General features: G+C 50.2%; 2 protein-coding genes across 2 annotated transcripts; one reads left to right on the top strand and one right to left on the bottom strand.

Annotated features, from left to right (window-relative positions):
• Nucleotides 1-7428: 7428 nt before the first annotated feature.
• Nucleotides 7429-9120, top strand: LOC117034995 (cytochrome c oxidase subunit 7A1, mitochondrial). The gene is made up of 4 exons (XM_033128566.1): nt 7429-7562; nt 8239-8325; nt 8447-8531; nt 8981-9120. The coding sequence occupies exons 1-4, from the start codon at nt 7548-7550 to the stop codon at nt 9034-9036; spliced, it is 243 nt and encodes an 80-aa protein (XP_032984457.1). The 5' UTR covers nt 7429-7547; the 3' UTR covers nt 9037-9120.
• A 650-nt stretch (nt 9121-9770) lies between these two features.
• Nucleotides 9771-16648, bottom strand: CAPNS1 (calpain small subunit 1). The gene is made up of 11 exons (XM_033128533.1): nt 16545-16648; nt 15596-15834; nt 14608-14641; nt 14246-14335; nt 14019-14076; nt 13861-13925; nt 12702-12770; nt 12521-12599; nt 12265-12381; nt 10499-10557; nt 9771-10344 (listed from the first exon to the last, which is right to left on the bottom strand). Exons 2-11 carry the CDS (start codon nt 15814-15816, stop codon nt 10318-10320), a joined length of 819 nt encoding a protein of 272 aa, XP_032984424.1. The 5' UTR covers nt 15817-15834; nt 16545-16648; the 3' UTR covers nt 9771-10317.
• Nucleotides 16649-17084: the final 436 nt, after the last annotated feature.

Below are 17084 nucleotides of genomic sequence, written 5' to 3'. Positions count from 1 at the left end.
GTCTCGATGGTGGCTGGGTTAGAGACACAGGAGCAGACTCCACAATCTGCCGTCTGCTTCTCTGCCAACAAATCCCACTTGCTAGCTGCAATCCGCAGTCCGCTTTTCTGCCAACCAACCAATCAACCCACTAGCTAGCTGCAATCCACGCTTGCTAGCTCAGCCATGGCAGTTATATCAGTGGCCAGTGGCTAACTAGTTATAGCTGATGGCCATCTATTACCCAAGTATCATGCAGGATCCCTGGTCCCGCTCCCCACATAAGAACACAGGATATGGTGAGGCCAAAAAGGAACACCCACGGAGCCATAGATAAGGGAGTCATACCACTATATTCTCGCTGGCGGCTGGGTTGGAGACACAGGAAGCAGGTTCCACACGATGCACAATCCGGCCGTCCGCTTCTCTGCCAACCAACCAAACCCTCTTGCTAGCTGCAATCTGCTTGCTAACTTCACTTACTAGCCACAATCCACCGTCAGCTTCTCTGCCAACCAACCAACCCCTAGCGTAGCCACTGCAGTTATATTAGTGGCTAATGGCTAACCGGTAACAGCTGATGGCCACCCAGCCACAGCGGATGGCCATCTGATTACAGCTGATGGCTATCTAATAACCAAGCCAGCACCTTTCCAGGCAGAGCGCCTGGAAACTGCTCTCTTGGACTCTGTCCCCACAACTGCATTGGTAAGGGAGGGCTCTGCCACCCTAAATACTACAAGACAGCCAAAACCATGATGCCCAACACTGAACAGGTGAGATCAAACAGAAGTTTATTAATCAAACATACTCATATCCCCAGAGGAGGACCCAGAATGCCACGCAGGGCCCAAATGGGGGTTACACTCAGGAACAGAGTGAATAAACAGTAGCTGCGTGAGGTAGGACTTATAGTAACCAGAGAGTGGGGTCACCCTTAGTTCCCATGAAAGGATGTCATTGGCTTGTTTAAATAATTTCACTGGCAGAGAGGTGAAACCCATTAAGTTGAGGATTGGGTGATGCAGCTGGTCTGGCTGATAGGGGAATTAACCAGGTGGGGAGTCTTTTCCTCTGGGTAGGGAGGTGTATCTGGCAAAAGCAGGGAACTCAAAAACATTAGGCCTTTGGGCCCTGTGAGGCTCAAAGATGTCAAGTCATGAAATTTTAGGTCTACAATACATGAACCCAAACCTTTATCCCCAAAAGGTCTAACTCTCAATTATGCTGCCTTTTTAGGTTGCTGTAACTTTTCCATTAACTATTAACCATCATTATTGCGCATGGAAGTACTAAGAAATGACCCCAGAGAACCCCCTGGGATCCATCCACACATAGTCTTCTTGCCTCCATTGAGTAGAAACAACCCAATTTCATTTTGGCAATGGAGATCCATGACTCCAACAGTATATTGTTCCCACCTCTTTTATTTTTGGCCCGTTAATTCAGTGACATAAGGAGCCTAAAATGTGCAGGTGATAATCTTATCTTCCAATTCAGTGGCTCCATTGTGGTATCCCTAGTGGACACATTCTCCCTGGGGACAAAGACCTTCAAATTAACAAAGCCCAGATTTTCCAAGACAGTAAGGAAAAGTTCTGCAAGTGAGTTATTGGGTACAACAGTAAGACGAGCCACTCCCACTTCCACTCCTTGTTTCCCAGACCCATGTATTCTGGGGGAGACAACACCACGTGACGGTCTTGGGTCAAAGCATATACTGAACCGTAAAAACAGAACTCCATCTTTTCAAGTTTTTGACTCCCAAGTGGCACTGTAACTGAGTCTTCAGTAAGCCATTCTACCTTTCACTTGAGCTAGCTGCTTCAGTATGGTAGGGTGTCTGGTTAGACCAGTTAATTCCATGGGCATGAGTCCATTACTGCACTTCCTTTGCTATGAAATGACTTCCTTGACCAGACGCTATGCTGTAAAGAATGCCATGATGGTGAGTAAGCCATTCTGTGAGTCCGTATCTCATGGTGCTGGAACAAGCATTACGGGCAGAAAAGGCAAGTCCTTTTCCACAATCTGTGTCTATTCTCATGAGGACGAATTCCTGCCCCTCCAGGATGGAAGAGGTCCAATGTAACCTCCCCACCAAGTCACTGGTGGTTCCCCACAGGGAAAGTTCCCTGTCAAGGATACTATTTTGGTTTCCCTGTTACTATGTTGGCAGATGAGGCATTTGGCAGTAGAGTTAACCGGGTCAGCCTTCGTACATGAACCCATGCATGACCTCTATCCATGCTACCATGACCACTTTGTTCATAGGCCCATTAAACAAGCACTGGATAGCTGGGGAAAGAGGCTGAATAATATCAACAGAATGTGTCATTTTGTTTACTTAATTATTAAGAATCTCCTCTGCAGTGGATGCCCTTTGGTCTCAAGTATGGAACACACATACTTGAAAGCCTGTACTCATCAGTGTGCTCAATACATGTACCTCTTTCCCAGAATTCCTTGTCACCAATTTTCCAATATTGTTTCTTCCAGGTCCCTGACCGACACTAGTAATTGCCCCTGAATCTATGCAGATGCAGACTTCTGGCCATCTCTCATACTAGACAAATGAGAAAAACCAAATGTATTGCTCAACAGCCTGCCCACTAAAAGGATTGTCATTTGCCACGGTCCTTTGGGGTCACCTCTGAGTAAAGTTCTAATGCTGTAGTTATCAACTTTTGGGTAGTACCAGCATATCATGCAGACCCATCTGTGAATCAGGCTCAAGTTTTTTCTTCCTCAGTCAATCGATTGTAAGGAAAACTCCAGGTGACCATAGGCCTGGATTGAGGGGGAAGAGCCAATGCGTAGGAGTTGGTGTCATGAGTCTAAGCCACCTGTTTATGCAACTTACTGGTGCCTTTTGCACCTGCCCATGCACGGTCTCTTATATGCCATTTTTATTTGATGATCGATTGCTGCTACTCATACCCAGCCTATGGCTAGATGTGTCAGACAACACACAGCTTACGATGAGCTCAGGATGAAAGGTCACCTGATATCCATGGTTAGGGTTTCCGTCTCTACCCAGGCCCAGTAGCAAGACAAAAGCAGTTTCTCAAAAAGAGAATGATTATCTGCAAAGGAGGACATACATTTGCTCCAAAATTCTAGAGGTCGGCTTCATGATTGTCCTATGGGGCTTACCAGAGGCTTGATACAGCATCCCTATTTGCTACAGACACTTCAAGAACTTTTGGATCTGCTGGATCGGGCTCAAGTGGTAGAATGACTTGTACTACAGCCTGAACTTTCTACAGAGCCTTTTCTTGTTCTGATCTCCACTAGAAACTTGTAGCCTTAAATGTGACTCTGTAGTTGGGTTGAAGTAGCACATTCACATGTCACATATGTTGCCTCCAAAATGCAAAAAGGCTTACCAAGCTTTGTGCCTCTTTGTTCTGTGGACAGAAAAGGTGTTCTATGGAAAGTAACCTCTGATCTCTGCAAAGAACAAGAGAGTTAAATAGCCCAGAGACAACACTGTGAAGGTATACAGATGAAATACAATTGTTTCTGGTAGTTCTTCCAAACTGGTATAGAGAAAAAGGCAGCAGCCAGGTCAATAGCTGCATCCCATGTGCCTGGGAATATGTTCATTTTCCTTTTCTAGTAAAAATGCTACATGTGGGACAGCAGCAGCAATTGGAGCCACCATCTGGTTAAGTTCTCAATAGTCCAAACTGGTGATATAAATAAGATGTGATAAATAGGTATCACCACCCCTGCTTCTTTCAAGTCTTTTTTTTTCTTTCTTTCTTTCTTTCTTTTTTTTTTTTTTTTTTTTTTTTTTGTAGCATTACTTTCTGCAGTTCCTGCAAGTATGCAGTATTGCTTGTGACTTACTATCTTGGAAGGGAATGGAAGTTCCAGTATTTTCATTTAGCCTTTCCTACAATAATGGCCCTTGTTTCATGCGCTTGTAGATGGGGATACAAGGGCTCGTCAGCCTTATTGTCCAAATTGGGCAGCTTTGTAGGGCCATTCCATCCCAGTTCCACAGCTCCCCCTGGGGTTTAAATAAGGCTTGTAGCTGCACTGCAGCCCATCTTCTGCCCCATACCAGTCCTGCTGCCTTCACTCCCCTACAGATGTTCATCCCATTCTAGTACCTGATAAACTTCCTGCAGATCCCCCCTCAGAGTCTGCTTCCTTTGGATCTTGAGCTGTGATGAGTCCTGATATTTTCAGAGAAAGAAGAAGGTCGAAGTGCTCAGCTTAATATTTTAATTGTGCTATGACTGTTAATGAAAAGTCTTATTTTTATTGGATTTACTTGCATTTGGTGTGGCAAGATATCAGCCAAAATTTTTATTCTATTTTGGTATGTGGATATGGTGTGTATAATTTTTCAATGGTAAATCAGCTGATAAATTAGAAACTCTACCTCTCAGTGGTAAGACTGTATCTCATTAAATTTATACTGTTGTAGAATATTGAGAAGCAATAATTAATTAATTAATTAATTTTAAAAAAAGAGTATTGAGAAGCAATTCTTTTTAGGCCATTAAGTCTGGCACAGATCTGATGGTCCATTTCCTTAGAGCACCAATATTCCAAACTGCACATGCTTTCATTTATGTTACATATCAGGAAAGATAATTTTATGGAGGTTTAGTTGTATTTAAATTTAATTTTATATTCATAGGATTGAATATACTAACAGGATTAGAAAAATGCATTGTTAATCAGTTTACATTAAACTGGAAAAATTGTAAAGGAATTACAAGTGGTGGAGATATGAGTATGATCAGAAAACACAGTGGAGTTATTAAATTGCTGGAAGAATTGTAGGAACGATTCTTTATATAACAAAGCTTTGACACCCAAAGAGATTCTTCTAAATCTCATTAGATGCACTTGAAAACACTGCCAGAATTGTTAAAAGGAAGCTCATCATAGAGCTGAATTTTTAAATATATTTTGTTGAAGATTGGAGCTATCATACTGAAATTTGTTGGTTGTTATGAGGGACAATACTAAACAGGTTAAAGAAAGTCAGTAACGAGATACACACTGATATCAATTGATGATTGATAAGAGATATGTTTGCTAATTATGTGATAAAGCAAATGTAGCAAAATATTTATTACGGAATCTAGGTGGTGGGTATATCAGTGTTCACCATAAGATTCCTTCACCTTTCCTCTATCTTTTAACTTTGCATAATAAAATGTTGAAGGAAAGTCAATCTTTGTTCAAATTTCCAATTGTCTCACAAAAATGTCATAACTTATTTTTAACTATTTGTTCATATCAAGATCCAAATAAGGTCCACATATTGAGATTGGTTGGTATGCTTTTAAGTTTCATTTCTTTAAACCACAGTATTTTGGTGCTTTTTTATTAAAGCAACGAAGTCTTCATGCTAATTAATACAGGGCAGCATAGCTTACATCTCCCAGCTGACTCTCTATCCTGAGTCTGAGCCCTTTAGTCCTGTAAGGTGACAAAACCATTCCTAAAGGAGAGCAATGGTTGCAGCAGTTTCTGGATTTGGGCTTCCTGACCCTAGGTCAGTACTACAGGGGTGTGGTCTCAACTTCACCCCTGCAGGGGCGGCTTCAGAGCGACAGCTTTCCCAGGTCAGTTTTGAGGTGTTCTTGAGAGTCATTCCTGGAGGACTAGCCTAGAAGCATGACATGCGTCCAGTGCTGCTGCACAGGGCCCCACTCAGAAGGGCTCCGTGCTTGGGGTTTAATGCTCTGCAGTTGCCATCTTGAAATTCTTAATAATGGTATCTTGGATTTTGTGTTTTGTAAGTGAAGTCTGATGGGACAGCGCGCAATGCACCAGGGACTTGCTCATTCTCTCCTCCCACCACTCTGCCACCTGGAGACAGGTTCCTGGCTGCCTACTCTTCTGACTCCTAAGGGCCTGGGCATGGGTGTAGGGAAGGTCAAGGTCCAACACACGTACCCCCATGGCCTCTGAGGGCAGGGCAGTGTGGCAGCCACCCCCTCCTCAGTTGGCACACCAGGGCACAGTAAGCAGGCGACCAGGCAGGGCCGAGTGTCTCGTCAACCTTTGATCCAGGCCCCCAGCTCTTCTTGGCAGGGAAGTTGCCATTACCCTGTGGGAAGCAAGCATGTGGGAAGGAGATGCCTGGTTTGACTCCTCCACCTCTGGCCAGGGCAGTTCAGTGGTTGGTGGGGAGAAGGGAACCCGGCAGCCAGTGGGCCACACGTGTAGGCACACACAAATTTGCAGGGCAAGTCCCCCAGGTGCCCCTGAGTGTTTGTACTCACTCCAGGAGTACCCCTTGCTCTAGGGAGCACCGCATTAAATAGCACATTAAAAACACCACGACAGGTTGGCAGCGATCATGGAAGAATGAAAAAAAGCTTTGTGTATTTTTAATGACACTTTTTACCTGCTGTTTGAATGAGAGGTCTCACATTTTCATTTTGCACAGAGCCCAATAAATTAGGTAGTAGTCCTGGTTAGAAGGCAATCCCAGACTTTTCAACCTTTCCTATCCCTAGCTAGATTTCTATTTTCTTCCCTGAACACTGACTGCTACAACTGCAGATAACAGGGGTAGCTACGTGAGTGGGCACAAATGCGGCCACTCCCTGGAGATCCCCTGAAATATCTAGAGATGGCTAGAAACTAGAAGCACTGAGGTCCTACTTTTTAAGTGGTGGGAGTTAGAGAACATTTGGATTATATTTCCTTCACCAAATAGTTATCAAGTCCACCCATGTGCCTGCCAGGTGCTAGGGATGCAATGTCAACTAGGGAATCTAAAGCCAACAGATAGATAAATAAAGCAGTGACATTGTTTTCCAGGGTGAAGACTAAAAAAACTGAGCGTGGCGATGAGGGTAAGATACGAAGAAGCAAAGACAGTTCCCAGGCAGTGGAGTCATTTTTGTACCCATGTTTGAAGTTTTCCATGATAAAACGAAATTAACTAAATGTAAAAATGTTTTATATATGAACCTTGTTAGGAAATAGTAAAAATAACGGCTTTTTATCTGTTTCTGTGCGATAGTTATTAGCTTGGATATAACTGTTCGCTCAGCTTTGCTCTCAGCAAACCTTGAAGATTCTGACTTAGCCCCACGTTAGATATGGGAACCAGGGCTCAGAGGTGCAATCATTCGGTCAATGTACATAGAACAAGGAATTCGAACCCCAGTTTACCTGCGCCCTCACTCGCTTTCCAGTACCAACCCGGGTAGGAGGAGAGCCGAGAGACCCTGGAGAGGAAACGCACTTGCCCTACGCCAGTATATCCACAGAAACAAAACAAAAATGTATTCCCTGGTACCGCTTTCCTCTTCACTTGGACCAATGGAAATTCCGAGACGAGTAACAGATGGGTGCCTCAACCATTTGGCTGGGTCGCGGGGTTGGAACGTCTTCTTCGCTCGCCTATTGGATGAATCCTAATCTGGCCGCCAGATTTTCCCGGCTCCACCCTACTCCGTGGCGCCGGGGACTGGGCGGCCGGGTGGCGCGCCGGGGGCGTGGCCTGGGGTTCCCGGGGAGGAGAGGCTACGCTATGTCCTTGGGCGTAGAGGGGAGGTGACTCCAGCCGAAGAGGACGCAAAATGAGGGCCTTGCGGGTGAGGGCCCCCAACTTGGAAGCCTTCATCCCCAATACAGGACTCCCTAACCATCCCGGGATCTGGGGCCTTGGAACGTGAGCCCCCTTCAGGGTTTGAGACTCCCTCCTAAACAGCCTGGGCACCCCCCCAACCCCTCACCTCCCAATCCAAGAATTTCTGAGACAGCCGGGAAACCTAACATGGCCCAAAGCCCCGGGTTTGAATTTCTTCCTTCATCCAGGGCTCCCCTAACACCTCGGGACCCAGGTACTGGGAATTTAACACCCCCTTCCCCTCCCCCGGACTTCTTAGGCTGTTTGGAAACCCCGTTAGGTACTCCAGGTCAAGTCCCAAATTTGCCGGGATCTGGGCTCCTCCCATTAATCCAGGAAACCCTCCCCCTAAAAAAATCTCAGGACTTGGACCCGCAGATCACGAGCTTGTCTTCTGGGTCCGCTCCTCTCCTAGGACCTTCCAGACAGCCTGGTAACCTCCAAGCCAGACCTTCTAGACGCGAGTCCTCTTCTGGGCCTTTCTTGACAGGACACCCTCCCCCACTCATGCTGACAATTCTGATCTTGCCTTTGGGAAGCTCCCAGGGCCTGGGACCGTCTCCCCCCAGCCCACCCCACGCTGGACCCACTTCGAAACTCCTCTCAGGTGCCTCCAATACCCGATCACCCCTTCCCCACAGGTTTCCCAGGCACTGGTTCGCTCCTTCAGCTCAACCGCCCGGAACCGCTTGGAGAACCGAGTGGCTGAGAAACAGAAACTCTTCCAGGTAAGCGGAGCAGGGGCGGGGCGAGGGGAAGACCTGGGGCCCGGAGCTCGCCGGGGCAGGCGGGGATACCGTCTACGCAACAGCCAGCTCCCGTTTCTTATTGGACGCCCTCAACATCCAGGAGGACAATGACCTCCCGGTGCACTTGAAAGGCGGGGGAATCGACAACGTCCTGTACCGACTGACCATGGCGCTGTGTGTTGGGGGTGAGTGCGGGGCCGGGCTAGGCCTGAGCTTGCAGGAGGCCGGCTCCAGCTGGAGTGTGGAAGGTCTGGTCCTCAGGCTGGGATTTGGGGAGAGGGCTGACTAGCGTCTGAGCTGGGGTTTAGGGAGGGAACTGGGTTCTGAGCTGGCCAGGTTTGGGGACAGTACTGGAGTCCAGGCTGGCAAATAGGGAGGGAGCTCCCTAGGGCTTGATCTGCCCCAGCAGGGGATCTGGAGCCCAGGCACAAGCTGGGGAGAAAGCCTAGGGCCTGGTCTGGATCAAAGACTGGGGATTTCCTACCTGAGTGCAGTTTGGGGAGGGAGCTGGAGCCGTAACTGGGGCTGGGATCTAGACTGGTGATTAGGGAGTCTGCAGAGAGGCTTAAAAGCTGAGATGGGTTTGGGGAAGCAATTCGGGTCTCATTCTGTATCCCCCGCACTCCCTCCCTAGGCACCGTCTACAGCCTGTATTGCCTTGGCTGGGCTTCCTTCCCCCACAAGAAATGAGACCAAGACGCCTACAGGACCTAAGGGACTCGAACAAACATCAATAAATGTGCTGGCTTCGTGGGGAACCCAGCCCAGCTCTGGCCTCTGTGTGTGTCCCTCAGCCCATCTTCCCACTAGCAAGCCCACTGCCCCACCTTCATGCTAGACCAGGACTAGTCCTAGGATGTCGCTGCCTCTCAGCCCTCCCAGAGGAGTGAAGGACCCCAAAAGGCAGCCCTGGGTTGCCCCTCGAAGTTTGGGGACCTGGGGTGGTGTCCTTGAGTAGGACAGACTCTGTATCCTGGGATAGTAGCCCCTGTCCCTGCAGAGGCCTGAGGGTGGGAAGGCAGATGCTAAGCCCCGTCATGACAAAACAAAGGCATAGGCAAGTGAGGACAAACTGGAGCCCAGCAGAGCCAGGCAAACATGGCCTTGGGGAACAGAACCAGGGGTGGCACTGACACCTCCCACTAGCCCTGTTCCTGCAGCAGGAGCAGAGATCACCCAGGCCTCTGGGTCCCAATCTCAGCTTTCACAGAATTTGTGAGGCATCTCAGCAAGAATGAGACTACAGCTCAACTAGGATCCAGTATGAGAAAAAAGATAAAAGGAGTAGGAGACATGCAGATCCAGACTTGGGGATAGATATGAAGACCAACAAAACCAACGCCAACCCACCCCTGGGACCCAGACTCCCTGTGCCCCAGAGAGAGCCTGAGCCACCCCTCAACTCTCAGAACAGGAGGCAAGTGTCAAAGAGCAGCAACTGGGGTACGTTTATTTCTTCCTGGGCTTGGCAGGCTGGGAGCAGAACACAGGCAAAGGCACTGGGGCATGTGGGCCTGTTATGGCCTGGAGTTCTGCTGCCTGGGTGGTAACTGAACAGGTGTGCCAGGGTGCATAGCACTGGAGTGATCCTCCTAGAACTTGGAGAAGGGCCCTTGGGGAGTAGAAGCAATACAAGTGTTGGGGTTGGCACAGATGAACTAGAAGGGTTATGGAGTGGGTGTGAGATGGGTGTGCCGGGGGTGCGGCGACCTGTGGGGTAGGGTGTGTTAGAGTGTCTTAGAGCCAGGGGTGACTTGGGACATGGCACGTTGGGACATGTTGGGCCTGGCTGTTGACTGAGAAGCTACGGTAGGTGCCAACGGCTGAGAGAATACGGAAAGGCCGGTGGGTCAGCAGGACCCATGAAGACATGACTGCAGACACATTCAGCCCTGGGAGAGACTGAAGAGTCCAAAGTGAGTCCTACGGTGAGGTGGTGAGGTGATGACGGGAGAGGTCTGGGGTTCCCATTCAGGAATACATGGTCAGCTGCAGCCACTGGGGAGAGGAACGCAGAGAATGAGGAGCAGGGAACCCGGGAGTACAGATGCCCTGTCTGCCCTCACCCAGGGAAAATAGCAGGGAGAGAGCCCAGCTCAGAGATGGGAGGGATCCCTGCTAGGAACCCACATCACAGCATGGGAGTTCTTACCTCCTGGATGTTCACCTGAATTTGTCCAGTGCCATCTTTGTCAAGAGATTTGAAAGCACCTAGAGAAAACAGAAGGGTTGGGGGGGGGGGATTGGCTTTCAGAATAAAAATATACTAATATATAGGATGACGGTAATAATGGCTAGTACTTTATTGAATTCTTAACTCTGGCCAAGTACTCCATAAAGTGTTTTCCATGTCTTAGTTTATTTAATCCAATTCTGTGAGGTAAGTGTCATTTGAAAATTAGGCACAGAGAAGTAATGTGCTCCAGGGCACACAGTGAGAAAGTGAGGAAATTGGGATTGAAACCCAGGCTGTTACCCACCTCAATAATGGCCTCCATGTAACTGACCTGCGGGGCCCCCCGTCACCCTCTGCCCAAGTCCCAGCCTCCCACCTACTTCTAACCCCTCCAGTTCCAGCCTAAGCAGACTATTGGAAGGAGGCTCTGCAGGCTCCACTTCCTGCCCTACAGTCTGGCGTGGTTCCCACTCCTGCCCTGAAACTCCACTCCGTGTTCGCCACCCACAGCCAAACCTAAGGTAAACAGGTGCCCACAATGCCTTTGCTTCTTCGCTCTCATTCACTGCTCAGTTACCACCCTCAGGTGTCCACACCCCTGCTGGCCTAGATATTGCACTCGATGCAGTTACTACTGCTCCTCTTGCTGGTAAATCCAATGGCCATTTCTTGGGGTTACCAGCACGATCACTAACCAACTGAGCTAATCAGCCGCCCCAATGGCCATTTCTTGATGTGACTTTTGGCATCATCTGCCCTATTGTCCACTCCCACGTTCCGTTCACGTCCCTGACATACCTGTCCCTTTTCTTCTACCAATGCTCTTAATGCATTGTCCTCTCTGGACTCTTGGGAGGTCAGGGCATCTTCCTAAAGCCAAACCTGACCCTGTCCCTCCCCTGCCTAGAACCTACTGTAGCTCTCCATTGCCCCCAGTAGTGTTGAAACACCCCTGAAATTGGCATTCATAGCCCTCCGTAGTCTGACCTGCCCAGTGCTCTTGCTTCCTTTCACTCAACTCTCTCAGACATGTCTGAGTTCAAATTCTGGCTTCGCAACTTCCTCGCTGAGTGGCTCTGAGCCAGCAACTTCACCTCCTTGAATCCTAGGTTCCTCCTCCATAAAATGGGGACAATAATTTCCACATCTCAGGGCGGTCTTAAGGATTGGATTCAGTGTATTGGTGTTCAAAGGCGCCTTCATGATCCAGCCCCTACTGGCCCCTCCTACAGCCTTGTCTCCCTATCCCATGCCCTCTTCAGCACTCTGAACTGAATCCAACAAAAAACACCAAAAGTACCATCTTCTCTTTCCCTTTTAAGCCTTCGCACAGGCTGTTCCCACTACAACTCTCGTCCCCACTGTCTCACTGGGGTCACTCACTCCTCCTCAGCCCTCAGGTCTCAACTCACATGTGCCTTCTTCCAGGAAGCCCTTCTTGACCCCACAGGCTGCATCAGGTGCCTCTTAAGTTAGAAGCCGTCAGAGCTTCCCCAGTCACAAATCTAAACGCGCTGCGCCATGAGCTTCCCTTATCCCAGCAGCATCCGTTCTGAGCTGTCACTGATGATTTGCCTCTCCTCCATTGGACTATGCGTGACACAAGAGCAGGATCTGGGGCTGTTTTGGTCACTGCTGTGCCCCTACCATTGCCCACCTCAGGGTTAGGCTCAAACACCCCGGCCAGTGGAGGCTGAACAAATAAAATCCGCCCCCAGGAAGAGAGCTGTGGTTTTACTCACGGAACATGGCATCTAGCCTGACCAGGCAGCTGATGAAGTTGTCAAAATCCATGTTTCCTCCCTCGTCCGAGTAGCGTCGGATGATCATGTTGTAGAGATGCTCATTTAGGTGGAACCCTGACAATGGTTTAGTCTCTCAGGTGTGGGGGCCATATGGCCCAATCTACTCCCAGCCCCAGATTCAGGCTCAGACCAGCTCAGTGGAGGCTGCCTCATCATTCCCACCCCCTACCCCACCATGTGCCTCCAGCCATACCTGCTGCCTCAAAGGCCCCTGGGAGTTCACTGCTGCCAATGGTCCCTGAACGGTCAACGTCAAACTGTTTGTATATGGCCTGTGGGGACAGAGAGGTTGGGGTTCATTTGAGCATCTTGGGTCATGGCATCTTCATGGCTTGGAAGTCTTTGTGCTGGGAGTTTCAGAGGTCACCACACACCTGCCACTTTTTGATGTTGTTCCACAAATACTTGAATTCCTCAAAACCCAGCTTTCCTGTCGTGTCACTCTGGTAGAACGGTGTTAAGAATAGCTGTACCCAAATGCATGCATTGTACACCCTGTGTACACAACAATGATAACAGCCAATCAGGGGAACCTGGGCTAAAACCCCAGCTCCTATCTCACCCTCCTCATGTCACCGTGGGTGTGGCTTTCTCATTTTATCCATACATATTTTACTTTATATTCCTAAATGATAAGGAATCTTTCAACATAACCATGTGGAATTATAATGAACTTTTCTAAGCTACAAATTCCTCACCTGAAAATAGTTGCTAATTCCTCATTTATAAAATTCATGATAGTAATTCAATTTCCTAAATGTTAGGACATGTAAAAAAACAAGGACATCTCAGAGCTCTAAGGAAATGAGGTGACGGTAGTGAATACCTACTGGGTTTGTGATCAGAGCAGAATGAGATATTGGCAGAAAGCCCTTAGCTCAGGGGCTGGCATTTGATTAGTTCTCAATCAACAACAACAGTGGCCAAGACTTAACAGATTACGTAGTACACACCAGAGAATACTAAGCTTCTCAAGAACGTAACTTTTCTCACTAAGTCCTCAAGACACCAGCCCCACCAATATTATTCTCCAGTCAGAGACAGAAACATTCAGAGCTGAAGAGTCTACTTGTGTAAGATCATAGTAACATCTAACACATTATCACTCACCCCATTATACAGATAGGCAAATTGAAGCACAGAGAGGCTCAGTAACCTTGCTAAGGGGCAGAGCCATTATTTAACTATGCCGCACACGTACGTGATCACATGACATGAATATATGTACGTATGTCTGCACTGCCTTATGTGCTCAGTGCGCATGTATCCAAGATTAGCTAATGACTGGCCCATGTGCAAATAGACATATTTTCCTGTGCATATATCTTCACGCATATGGGTGTACCCTGGCACACATACGCATGTGCACATACCTATGGCAGTTATAATAAGCTTGGGTTCTTAAGCCCCGAAGACCTGAATCCAAATTCCTATCCTTCCACTTTTTATGAAAGCTACATCCTGGCTCCCACTCATGCTCGCAGAAAACTCCCTCTTCACACAAGGCCTCTCCCATACTGCCCTTAAGGATACATCCATCACGGCCACCATGCTGCGACATGTGTCAATGCCAAAACCATCAGTCTTCAGATCTGGGTCTGTAGGGGACAGGTTGACAGAGGCCAGAGGTCACAGCTACCCCAGCTGCCATGCCTCTAAACCTGCCCTATGGGTTGACCCTAGTCACTCACGTCGGGTCACGACCTTGTTGAGAATGTTCATGAGTTCTGTGGCGCTGACCTCCATGTCCTGCAGGGAGAAATTAGGGGTAGATCAGGGGTGACTGAAAGGGGTCTAGGAGTGTCATGAAGGAGGATAGGAACTTTTGGATTGCCATGGTTGAGTGTGTATGTGCAAGGGCCATCCAAGGGAAGGCATGGAAGGGTTAGGACAGGTCTGGGGACCCCGGGTTACTTACCTCTCCAGCCAGCTGGGCAAATAGCCTCCGGAACTGCCGGACTTCCTCACTCTCATTGGCCTCGACATTGGAGTAATGGGTTCGTGGGGGCTACAGAGGGAGAAGATCTCAGAGCAAGTAAGGGGAGGGGCAGTACAGGCCTAGGTGGGAAAGTCAGAGTGGGCAGTGTAGCTGAGTGATCAAAGGAATGAGAGGTGGTCAGTGAACAGGGAGTAGGTAATAGCTAAGTTTGAGGACATGGAAAGGGAGAGACTTAGTAAGAGGGATATCATAAGAGGGAGAGGGGCTTTTCTAAAGGGACATGGAGGGATGCTGGAAAAGGCCTCTTAGTGAGAAGTCATCAGTTGTGGAGGTCGGCTTACCGGGGGCTCTGGGTTGTACTGCGCAGCCGCCTCGCTGGAGGGAAACGGGAATTAGCGCCAGGGGGCGGGGCGTCCAACTGGCAGCGCCAGCCCCCACACCTCAACCTCCCCAAACCCCAGCCTGCCACCCTTGGCCTGCCTTATCTGTCCTTGTCCTCACGTGTCCCTATCCTTGCTGCCCTGATTGCACCTGCGAGGAAACTAACAGGCTCAGCCCCCTACGGTGGGCTCCACTCCTACCAAGATTCCTCAATAGACCCAGCCCCCTGAAGGGCGTACTCTATAAAAGCTGCCCCAGCTTCGCGGGGCCCCGCCCTCCTCAGGTTCCATGTCTGTCTAGGAACCTACTCCATCCCTAGGGCTTCCTGAATGCTTGTGTCTTCCCAACATCCCACCCCAGCCCCATTATTTCCTGCCCCTTCGAGGGATCACTGCTCAGTGGCCAAGACTAATTAGGTCCCTAATTAGGCGAATTAGACAACCTGCCCTACTTCCACTACGACATTTTTCTATTTTAATCCAGCCAGTTTCCGGTAATGCCGTGCCCCTTCAAAACCGTTTCTCCTATCTCAGTAGGCCTCGGCCTCTTCAGGGCGCAACTTCTCATTTATCCACTTAAAAGTCCACACCAAGCCCACTTGACAAGCCTTGCCCCCACGAAGTGACACCCAGCCTCACTGGCTCCGCCCCCTTAACGTTCGTTTCCAGATTAGCGGAAGCAGGCGATATCCAGCCTCCCTAAGCCCCACCTCCTAAACCCCTGCCGGGACCCATCAACAGTCAATCGCGTCTCCCTAAAAATCATGTCAAGCCCCGCCCTCATAAACTGCGGTCAGCCTCATTAGGGCCCGCCCCCTCAAGGCTGGCCTCCCAGCCCAGGTCCCGCCCAGCCTAATTAAGGCTCCAGGTCAATCTCCAGGTTACCCCATTCTATTCTTCCCGGACAAGCCTCCTCCGCCAGACCCCGCCCCCTCAGGCCCCGCCCTACCTGATGGCGCTAATGACCCCGCCCAGGATGCGCATGGCAGTTCCACCACCGCCGCCGCCGCCGCCGATGCCGCCGATGCCGCCGCCGCCGCCGCCGCCACCGCCTCCGCCGCCGCCTCCGGCCCCGCTGATCAGGCCTCCGAGTACATTCCCCAGGCCCCCGCCCAGGCCTCCGCCTCCCCCTCCACCGCCGCCTTTCAAGAACGAGTTAACCAGGAACATGGCTACGACTCAAAGTTCCTAAGGAGGAAAAAGGGGTCAGCTGGCCTCCTCGCCCAGAGCCCGCCCCCTCCCCACAAAAATACGCATTTCTGGCAGCTGGACGTAGGCAGTAATATGAGGCCTCTAGGGGAGGACCAATCTTCCGGCTGGGGCTTGAAGAGTCCATTCGGGATGGGGTCTGGGCTTCTGAAGGAGAGCAGTTCTCGGGTGGGTGCGATAGGGACAGAGGATCAAGTATGAAACCTCCTCCAGACTGAAAGGGTCCCGGTCAGACTTGAGAGGCCTGGATTGAGTCTACACATAGGCATCATTAAGGGTAGGGGTCCAGGTCTGGTTGGGTTCTCGGGGGTCCCAAGTTGGTATAAGGCATCCTGGACGTGTCTGGACGCCCAAATCTGAGTCCCAGAGCCCAAGAACTGAACTAAGGGTCTTGGGCGGTTCAGGGGCGTGGATCAGATTCTCGGCCTGGAGGCCCCCGGGACAAGGTTTGGGAAATCCAGGATGTGGGTTTGAAGGTTTAGGTACTCCCAGCAGCGGGATTACAGTGTCACCGCCGGGTCTGTGGGCTCCGGTCCAAGATGGTGGGTGTAAGCCCCGGGCCCGGGATAACGGGGTTCTCCATTAGAACTGGGAGCACGGATCTAGCCGGGACTTTAGGGTCTTGTAGGGTCTGGGAGCCGTAAAGGCCGGGATTACGGAGTACAGGGGGGTCTGGCCCGGGCGCTCACCGCCTGTCTTACACGTCCGCTGGTCCGCTCCTCTGCGCTGCTCCCGGGCCTCTGGCTGTGTCCGGCTTGGTAGGGCGGGGCCCGTGACTCAGGCGACTTTGACCGGGTTAGGCTCTCGGGGGCCGCCCAGACAGCATCCGCGCGGTCCTAGCGCGGTCCTTGAAACTGCGCCTGCGCGCGCGGGCCCGGCCTTGCTAACGGGATGAGACCGCCCGGGCCCAGCCCAGCATTCTTCCGGCGCCGCGGGCTGTATCCCGGCCGTGACTTCATAGGTCTGAGGTTGTCCCTACATCTCGCCAGCCCGGTGAAGACACCCGGGGACGAGAACTCCAGAGTGACACCGCAGGTTGTAATGGGAATGGTCGCCCCGAAGCCGGCCTCCACCCGGCTACAGATGTGATTTTCTGTCGGCTCGAAACGGGACTCTTGGCACCCGGCCCCTATCCTGGCCTTGTTGCGACAGACAACATCCTAAGACCCCGAGTTTTATTTGGCTCACAGTCCGGGAACAAGCATCCGCATCTGGCAATGACTAAGGGT

The sequence above is a fragment of the Rhinolophus ferrumequinum genome, chromosome 15, assembly GCF_004115265.2.
Source record: "Rhinolophus ferrumequinum isolate MPI-CBG mRhiFer1 chromosome 15, mRhiFer1_v1.p, whole genome shotgun sequence".
In the NCBI taxonomy this organism is placed as follows: Eukaryota; Metazoa; Chordata; class Mammalia; order Chiroptera; family Rhinolophidae; genus Rhinolophus; species Rhinolophus ferrumequinum.
The sequence above is the reverse complement of the archived record's forward strand: the minus strand, read 5'-3'. Positions and strand labels throughout refer to the sequence as shown.